Raw genomic sequence first — 9,838 nt, 5'->3', positions numbered from 1 at the left:
CCCACCCCCGAATTTCTTTGAGATGGTTGCGCTTCTTAGTTTCTCTTTATCCTTTAAATCAAAGTGCCTTCATGTCCGCGACCATCTCTGCGCTTCCTACAGAGAGCTCCGGGCAGGCTTGACTTTCTGAGAAGCTAAGCTTTTGTGCAGCGCCCCTGGCGAATGTTACAAAGTCGGGGCCCAACGGGTCAAGTGACCTGGAAAGGGGGTTAAATAGGTCATTTTCAACAGCTTCTCACCGTTTTTGACCTTCCCGCGGAAGGCAGGAAAAGGAAAACCTCCCCCGTGGTTCGGCCGTGCGTGGAAAAGCGGCGGTTCCCGGTAAAGAGCCTCGAACCCGGCGCGGAAATATTGCGTCATAGAAGGACCGCGAGGAGCCAGATTCCGAATCTCTGGAACCGCGGCTTTTGGACCTCGTCGGCCACCATCCTTTCAGCTTCTGAGAGTCGTGTCCGCCGCGGGGGTTGATCGCCGGGCTACTGACATTGAGGCAAAGTGTTTAGAACAGCGGTATCGTGATTTGCCTCCAACGGTGAAGACGGAGTTCATCCATCAGGTCAGTGTCCGGTTCTGGGCGTGTCTCGGGGTGTTTTGTTGTTTTTGTTCCAAACGACGTAGAGGTCAGTGTTGGGGGGAAGCGAGCGGTGATGCTCGCTGGGGTGTTGTGTGTTAGCGGATCAGTCGGGGAACCCGTGTTGAGAGTTCCCCATGGAAAGGGAGGTCACGGGGTTCCGTGTTGGGACGAGAACTTGGGAGGCTTTTTGGAGAGTAGCGTCTGGGGTGGCTGAGGTTGGAGGAATTGGGAGTCGTATCCGCGTTGGGGACAGTGTTTGGGGAGCTTATCGCATATTTAATTTAGAAATGGGGTTTCTGGTCCTCTTGCGTCCATGTTTACTGTATATTCCTATTGAAAATAGATTTTCAGGCTCATCCCGACCCAAGTAATGACATTCTCATCCTCCTAAATACGCCTCCAGAAAACAACTCTTGTTTAAATTTAGTACATCTCATTTTTAGCGCTGGGATCAGGTGTGTAGGTATTGATATGATTTTATATATTTTTATCTAACCTCCTGTCATAACCATTTCCATATTACAAACTCTGGAATTTTTCTTCTTTCTTTTCTTTTTTTTTTTTTTTAATTTTTATTTATTTATTTATTTATGGCTGTGTTGGGACTTCGTTTCTGTGCGAGGGCTTTCTCTATTTGCGGCAAGTGGGGGCCACTCTTCATCGCGGTGCGCGGGCCTCTCATTATCGCGGCCTCTCTTGTTGCGGAGCACAGGCTCCAGACGCGCAGGCTCAGTAGTTGTGGCTCACGGGCCCAGCTGCTCCGCGGCATGTGGGATCTTCCCAGACCAGGGCTCGAACCCGTGTCCCCTGCATTAGCAGGCAGACTCTCAACCACTGCACCACCAGGGAAGCCCCTCTTTTCTTTTTAAAAAACTGTTCCAGTTATGTTCCATCAAGTGGGTGTTTTGATTGAGGTAGAACTGATGTAGATCTAGGTACTACACTTTAAGGAACACGTGATGGATTTCCTCTAACTCAAGTTTTTTTTTTGTTTCTTTGACCAGCTGTGATTTTTTTTTTGTATGTGTCTTGGACATATTTTATTATGTTTATTCGTAAATCGTTTACGCTTTTGTTGTAACTGTAAATGGTGTCATTTTTTCCCCATATGACCCCGCTCCCTCTTTTTTGTTTCTTTTATGTAATGCACAGGAGCAAAAATTAAAAAGATATGCTGATTTTGTCACCTCATTCCACTCATGTTATTACTGATAGCTTCAAATTGATTACTTCATCTTTTCTGGTTGAGCATTTTTGTCATCTGCAAATAATGTTGACCAGATAGCAAGTGATGGGACTGAAGTAAGAAGAACCTGCTTCTGCCTCTGACCTGGGTAGGTTAATCACTGAAGAAGTTGTGAAGCTTCATTAGTTGTGAAGAAAGCTGTCATGGTTCCCACTTCATAGCTGTTAGAAAGATTAAATGAGCAAAAGTTCTTTAAGTACAAAGTGTAGTGCATGGCACATTGTGTAGTCTGAATAAATGGTACCTGCACTTTATCAAGTTATTATTCTTTCTCCAAGGCTGCCCCACCCCCAACTTTATTGAGATGTAATTGACATAAAACATTCTGTAAGTTTAAAGGTGTACAACGTGTTGATTTGATACACTTATATATTGCAAAACAAACCACCATAAGTTAGCTAACATCTGCATCATGTCGCATAATTAGCATTTCTGTTTTGTGGTGAAAACATTGAAGATCTACTTTTTTTAACAACTTTCAAGTATATAATACAGTATTATTAACTGTAATCACTATGCTGTATATTAGATTCCCCTCAAAGGCTTTTTAATTTTATTTTCATTCATAATTTCTTTCTCTTTAAAATTTCCTTTATGTTGCTAGATTTCCCAATATCTTATATTCCTAGAAGAAACCATACTTGTTCATAATGATTTGTTCTTTTAACATGGGGCTGGATTCTATTTGTTAATATTTTATTTAATATTTTTGCATCTAGAAATAAAAAGATATTTTGGATTTGCTTCAAAAATAATCTGTTGGGGGGAAATAATAATCGAGTGGCGGTGGGGAAGTGAGTGGTGGTATAGATAAAATTGAATTAGATTTGAGTTGATAATTATTGAAGTCACATGATGGATGTGTGGAGTTTGATTATACTGTTCTTTGTTGGGGTTTTTTTTGTAGAAGACGTTTAATTATACTGTTCCATCTTTTGCTTGAAATTTTAAAAAGTTTTTGTGAAAATTTATAGGTGAAACTGATCTGTACTTTTCTTTAAAAGTTTTTTTCAAGTATAACACTAAAAATTAAAGAATAGAATATTACAGCACCCTAGAAGCCCCCACCTCATCCTAATCTCCTCCCTCCTCTCTAGAGGCAATTATTATCCTAAAAACATCATATTAAATTTGCCTGATTGTTAACTTTACATAAGTGGAATCATACAGTACATGTTCTTTTGTGTCTGGCTTCCTTTGTTCAATATTTTGTTGTGAAATTCATCTAAGTTATTGCATATAGCAGTAGATTGTTTCTTTCCATTGCTATATAGTATTCTGTTGTATGACTATACCCCAATTTATTTATCCATTCTGCTATTAATAGACATTTGGCTTGTTACTGGCTTGTGGCTATTATGAATAACGCTTATGTGAACATTTTTGTACATGCATTTTGGTGCTGTTGGATATATACTTAAGTAGAATTCCTGAAGTATAAAGTATGCTAGATACAAGGAGAAATGACAAGTGCTCAGTCGTAACAGGTACTTGTTAATATACCTGCCTCAGTAACAGAGACCAAGGAGACAAAAAGCCAGAAGGCTATCGATTAACAGGGGCCAGCAAACTTTTTCTGTAAGGGGGTAGATAGTAAATATTTTAAGCTCTACAAGCCCAATGGTCTCTGTCTGTACCTATGCAACTCCGCCACCGTAACATGAAAGGAGCCTTTGAAAATACATTAAAGAATGGGTGTGCCTGTGTTCTAAGAAAACATTATTTACAAAAACAGGTCACCAGCCCACCAGTGCTGACCCCTAGAAGATTAGAATAACATGATTAAAAAATTGACCAATATAAAACTCTTCACTCAACAATTTTTCTCAAACGCACATAGAACATTTCTAAAACGTTACTGTATGGTGGGCCATAAAGCAAGTCTAAACAAATTTCAAAGGATTGAAATCATACAGAATATTTTCTTTAACTGTAGTGGAATTAAGCTCTAAAGCAATACCAAAACAACACCTAGGATTTCCCCATTTGTTTGGCAAGTATGCCATAACCCATCTAAATCATCCATGAATAAAAAAAAATTACAGTGGAAATGTCTAAATTGCATTTTTAAAATTGAGATATAGTTGAGTGAATTGCATTTTAATAATAATCCTACATGTCAGTTCTTGTTGAATTCAACTAAAGGAGTCAGTGGAGGGAATTTATAGCCTCAAATACGTATGTTAGAAAAGAAGGAAGGATGAAAATCAATGAAAAAACATCTATCTCTATAGTTCTCTTTCTTCTAATCTATCAATTAGTACTTTGAAATGCCTGCTTCATACAATTAGTTGAGAAACTTTTCATCGTTTTCTGTGATGTGTGAGAGTTTACATAATATCGGCATTATCTGTACTGTACAGATTAGGTAGAACTCATAAAGCCCTAATGACTTTTTTCTTCTTTTTTTCATGGAAACTCACAGTAGAGAGAATAGTATAATATGTACCCATCACTCGGCTTCAGCGTGGCCAATCATGCTCATCTGTGCCGCCACCACTTTTGTTTTTCCTCTGGAGGGTTTCATAGCAAATCCAAGGTTTCATGTCCTTAAACTTGTAAATCTTCCAGTATGCATCTCTAACTGGTAAGGTCACTTAAAAAATTTATAGGGCTTCCCTGGTGGCGCAGTGGTTGAGAATCTGCTTGCCAATGCAGGGGACACGGGTTCGAGCCCTGGTCTGGGAAGATCCCACCTCCCACGGAGCATCTAGGCCCGTGAGCCACAACTACTGAGCCTGCGCGTCTGGAGCCTGTGCTCCGCAACAAGAGAGGCCGCGATAGTGAGAGGCCCGCGCACCGCGATGAAGAGTGGCCCCCGCTTGCTGCAACTAGAGAAAGCCCTCGCACAGAAACGAAGACCCAACACAGCCATAAATAAATAAATAAATAAATAAAATAAAATTAAATTAAAATTAAAAAAAATTTATAACCAGCAGGTTGTTTTCAAATGTATCAAAGTTAATAACAATTCTTTTATTTCATCCAATACCCAGTCCATATTCAGTGTTTTTCTGATCATCTCAAAGTTGTCATTTAACATTGGATTGTCTGCATCATGATCCAAGTAATGTACGTGCGTTGCATTTGCTTCTTATATCTCTTAGGTCCCTTTTATTTTATTTTAAACATACTTTATTGAAGTATAGTTGATTTACAAAGTTGTGTTAATTTCTGCTGTCTAGCAAAGTGATTCAGTTATACGTATATATATTTTTTCATATTCCTTTCCATTATGTTTTATTACAGGATATTGAATACAGTTCCCTGTGCTATACAGTAGGAGCTTGTTGTTTATCCATTAGATCCCTTTTATTCTATAACAGTCCCTCTTCCATTTTTTCTTTTGTCCTCATGTCTCTTAATATGTTGCACTAAGAAGCATACAGCATCGTTAATGAAGGATTCTTGCCTAAAATGTTAAATATAGAAGTAATCAAACCTCTAATTTAACTACCCAGTTTATAGGAAAAATTGAGAGTAGGAGAGGTGAGGAAGGATAAGGAAGCAATCATCCAAATCCAGAAGGTAGTATATCCTATGGGACAAATGACTTGTTCCCTTCTGCCCTCCCTCCATTCCTTCCAAAGCATATATGGTTATTGACTTATAATGACTTGGCAACATCTTTACTTTTATTTCAAGTGGGGATTTTTTTAATTTAAAATTTTAATTTTCATTTAAAATATTTTGTGCTCATTGAAAAAGATGTAAAATTCACATCCTAATCTATTGGACCAACCATAATAATTTTTTAAAATTTATTTATTTTATTTATTTATTTTTGACTGCGTTGGGTCTTTGTTGCTGCACGCGGGCTTTCTCTAGTTGCGGCGAATGGGAGCTACTCTTATTGCGGTGCGCAGGCTTCTCATTTGGTGGCTTCTCTTGTTGCAGAGCACGGGCTCTAGGCGTGCGGGCTTCAGAAGTTGTGGCGCACAGGCTCAGTAGTCGTGGCATGCGGGCTCTAGAGCGCAGGCTCAGTAGTTGTGGCACACGGGCTTAGTTGCTCCGTGGCATGTGGGATCTTCCCGGACCAGGGATCAAACCCATGTCCCCTGCATTGGCAGGCGGATTCTTAACCACTAAGCCACCAGGGAAGCCCCTACCATAATAATTTTAACATTGTTATATTTCCTTTTGTGAAATACAGAATCATATGATATGTAATGAGTAGAAATGTGCTTTGTTCACTGAGCTGTATATTATGGACATTTTTAATTTCAGGAAGTATGTTAAAATTTTAAATTATTACAAGGTTTTCCATTAGATGGATTATAACTATTCATTCAATTAATCGTCTCTCAGTGGACCTTACATATGTTTTGTGAACCTTACATATGTGTTTGCTCACTTTGCCACTCTTTTCTTTGCATAAATTCCCCAAAACAGAATGTTGGATCAGAAGCGATTTTATTTTGAAAATGTTCAGTACATAATGTGAGAATATCCCCCAGTAATATTCTATCATATAATACTTACAGTATTTATCTAAAGGAGTGTTATCATTTTTCATGTCATTTTCATGTCAGTTTCAAGCACTAACTAAACTCTTATTTTTCATTATTGTCCATTTCAATTACTTGGGTTTTCTGGGTCTATAGTAATATTGTGCAGAAGGTTATTTAACTTTTTTTTCTACTATTAACAATTGCTATTTGATTCTTTTTTCTAATTGCATTTGGAAGCATGGTCGGACCAGTGATGAATGAGAACAGTGATTCTTGCACCCCTTCCATGCTTCGTAGGAATGCTTACAAAGTGTCACTGCCTCTCATTTGGGCATATAAAGTGTTTAACGTTCGCTTTGTTTTTGTTTTGCTTTAAATCTTTTTCCTTTTTTCTTCTTTAATTTTGGAAAGAAATAAAGCGTTACATATACAACTAAAATGTCAACTCCAAGTCCCAACTCCATTCCTTCCTCTTTCTCCCTAGATGTAACCACTAGCTTGGAATTTTACATTATGATTATTTTTGGACTTTTAAGTGTGTGTGTGTGTGTGTGTGTGTGTGTGTATCTACAAACAATATATAATATTTTTGTGTGTTTTACAAGTTTACATAAGTTATGTTATACATAAGTTATGTTATGGGGCTGCCTTTGCATTCCTTTTGTGGAGGGAGCTGTCTGGATGTGCACAGGGAATATGACAAGAGCTGATTCCAAAGGCCCTGTTTTTGCAACTGTGACTGTATGACCCCCTCACAATATGATACACCAGGGAAGTTTAGTTCTTAAAGTGCCTGAGAAAGAGAACAAGTTTGTATTGTGAGGCTGTTGGAAGAGGGAAGTGTCATAATGGAGAGAGGCAGATATGAATGCAAATTCCCACATTGCTCCTGAGGAAGGGTGTTAACTTGGGCAACACGCTTCACCTGACCAAGCTTCAACTTACTGGTGTTTAAAATTGGAGATAATAATGAAGACCTTACAGGGCAGTGTTGAAGATTACGTAAGATACGGCTTGTGATCTGTTAAGTACCTTGATCTTTAAACTGGGATAATTGCCTCAGTACAGTAAACAGAAAATTTAGATGTATGTGGGCTCAGGTGGTTTTAAGTCAGTTTCCAGAGCCACCTTTTTTTTAAAAAATTTTTTTATTGAAGTATAGTTGTTTTACCATAGTGTGTTAATTTCGGCTGTACAGCAAAGTGATCCAGCCATACATATATATACATTCTGGTTTTTTTGTATTCTTTTCCAGTATGGTTTATCATAGGATATTGAATATAGTTCCCTGTGCTATACAGTAGGACCTTGTTGTTTATAGACCCACCATTTTTGTACCTTATCTTTCCTGAAATGGATCTATGTGACAAGACCATGAGCTGGTTTTTGTTTCCCACCTCCTCTTCCACCTTCACTCTCTTCCAACTTTACCAAAATAAAAGGCATTCCTCTCGCCCATTCCATATCTTCCTGTGGGGCACAGCCCCATGATGTAAACGCTTTCAGAGGGTTAAAGAGACATGAAATATTGGGGCCTTCTCTTAGTGTAAGTCCACATAGCAAGGGAGAGCTCTGGTCCCAGGCTCAATCATTGAATTTGCTCTTGAATTCACAGGTTCTGGTAATAGAAGAGGAAGAAGGAACATTTCAGTAATAGAAGAAGAAGAAGGTTCCAGGCTTGGGAGATCATCACTTCTGGCAGCAGCCTGACCTGAGATCTCTGACCACAACTTCCAGGCAGGCCCACAGAGATAGAAGACAGAACACCAGAGCGCACCCTAGAGTTACATGCCCTTTTTTTTTTTTTTTGGCCGAGCCCCTCGGCTTGTGGGATCTTAGTTCCCTGACCAGGGATTGAACTCACACCCTCGGCAGTGAAAGCGCAAGAGTCCTAACCACTGGACTGCCAGGGAATTCCTGACACGCCCTTTCTTAACTGGAGAAGATGATCAAGGTCCAGGTGAGGTTTGTTTTATCGATTTTATCCTTTGTTTCCCGGTGGACATGTGGATGCTTCTAAAAAAGTCTGGTGAAATGAGAACAGTATATGTTGATAAAAATCAGGATCTACTGGAAAATAAATTTAGCCTGTAATCTTAAAATCAAGGCAAGTTCAGAAGCAAGATATGAGAGCCCTAGGGTTTGTACAAAGTTCTTAGGGTTGGAGCCTAGGTAGGTGACTGTGTAAGACCCTTGGGTTGCCTTAGTTTTGAACTTGAGTCTACTTTTCTTGGCAGCCATTATAACAGGAAAAAGGTGAAACGTTACATGATTTGCATTGTCTGTGAGGAGAAGGCACACCAGTTCTTCAGGGGAAGTACACATTTCACTGCTCTTCAATTTTTTTTTTTTTAAATAAATAAATAAATTTATTTATTTATTTTTGGCTGCGTTGGGTCTTCGTTGCTACGCACAGGCTTTCTCTAGTTGCGGCGAGTGGGGTCTACTCTTCGTTGTGGTGCGCAGGCTTCTCATTGTGGTGGCTTCTCTTGTTGCAGAGCACGGGCTCTAGGTGCGTGGGTTTCAGTAGTTGTGGCACGTGGGCTCAGTAGTTGTGGCTCACAGGCTCTAGAGCGCAGGCTCAGTAGTTGTGGCGCACGGGCTTAGTTGCTCCGTGGCATGTGGGATCTTCCCGGGCCAGGGATCAAACCCATGTCCCCTGCATTGGCAGACGGATTCTTAACCACTGCACCACCAGGGAAGTCCGCTCTTCAATTTTAAGAAATTTCTTTTGCTAGCTTTTCAGAGACGTTTTGTGATAGACAGAATTCTCATTATCAGTTTTGTAATAAAGGCCTAAGATGTTTCCTCTGGCTTTTTCTTATCGTGTTCCTCGGACTAGGCATGCCAGAGCAGAACTCAATTGGACAAAATTCTTCTAAAGCAGTGTGCCTTGACAACAGAGCCTTCTAATAGTCTGACTTTACCCAGGAATAAAGCCTGGATTATCCAATAGAATGAATGGGCTGCTTGACCTTTGAGTGGTCCTCCATGAAGAAGAATTCTCTCAACCAGATTTTTGTTACTGATTTGGCAGGAGACAGCTGACAGTTCCATTCTTTGCGAGCAGCTTGGTATAACAGATGTTGACGAAAATTCTTTCTTTATATCTTCTTAACCCTAGGTTCAAAAAATGAAGTCAGAGCCAATTATTCTTGGTTTGGTCTTTGTATTTTAATTATTCAAATGATACATGGCTACATTGGCATGCAAGAGATTCAAGCACACAGAGGTATCTGCACCAAAAGAGAATATCCCGTTTTACCTTTTCTTGCCAAACTCCCAACCCAAAGGTTAACAAATGTTAATAGTTTGGGTCTCCCACCAGTGTCTTTCTATAATTGATGTGTGGTAAAATATATCTATATTTACATTTACATTAATTTCCATATATATTTTTATATATGCATTTTTATATGCATACATATGTGTTTTTATACATATATATTTGAATATATTATTAAGATTTTTCACATGTCTGGGATCATACTGTATGTACTATTTGGGGGCTTGCTTTTTTTCATTGAAGGTCATTGATATCAGTATATTTAAAACTACCTTATTGAG

At 39.2% G+C, this 9,838-nt stretch overlaps 1 protein-coding gene and 1 long non-coding RNA gene across 13 annotated transcripts in view; one reads left to right on the top strand and one right to left on the bottom strand.

Annotated features, from left to right (window-relative positions):
• The window catches only part of LOC309616961, a 37,963-nt gene extending 37,408 nt beyond the window's left edge, over positions 1-555 (bottom strand). For all 8 annotated transcript variants that reach the window (XR_014237670.1, XR_014237671.1, XR_014237672.1 and 5 more), the window contains exon 1: positions 240-555. This is a non-coding gene — a long non-coding RNA (uncharacterized lncRNA). The remainder of the gene's footprint in view (positions 1-239) is intronic.
• A 1,262-nt stretch (positions 556-1,817) lies between these two features.
• The window catches only part of ZNF577 (zinc finger protein 577), a 45,053-nt gene continuing 37,032 nt past the window's right edge, over positions 1,818-9,838 (top strand). For 4 of the 5 annotated variants that reach the window (XM_082368072.1, XM_082368073.1, XM_082368071.1 and 1 more), the window contains exons 1-2: positions 1,818-1,908; positions 7,887-9,503. In XM_082368072.1, coding sequence (XP_082224198.1) covers positions 9,465-9,503 — 39 coding nt within the window. In that variant the 5' untranslated portion in view covers positions 1,818-1,908; positions 7,887-9,464. The remainder of the gene's footprint in view (positions 1,909-7,886; positions 9,504-9,838) is intronic. The other variant, XM_082368069.1, reaches the window with a different exon arrangement.

Source organism: Balaenoptera borealis (assembly GCF_965194805.1).
Source record: "Balaenoptera borealis genome assembly, chromosome: 19".
Classification (NCBI taxonomy): domain Eukaryota; kingdom Metazoa; phylum Chordata; class Mammalia; order Artiodactyla; family Balaenopteridae; genus Balaenoptera; species Balaenoptera borealis.
This window is presented reverse-complemented; position numbering and strand designations above follow the sequence as displayed.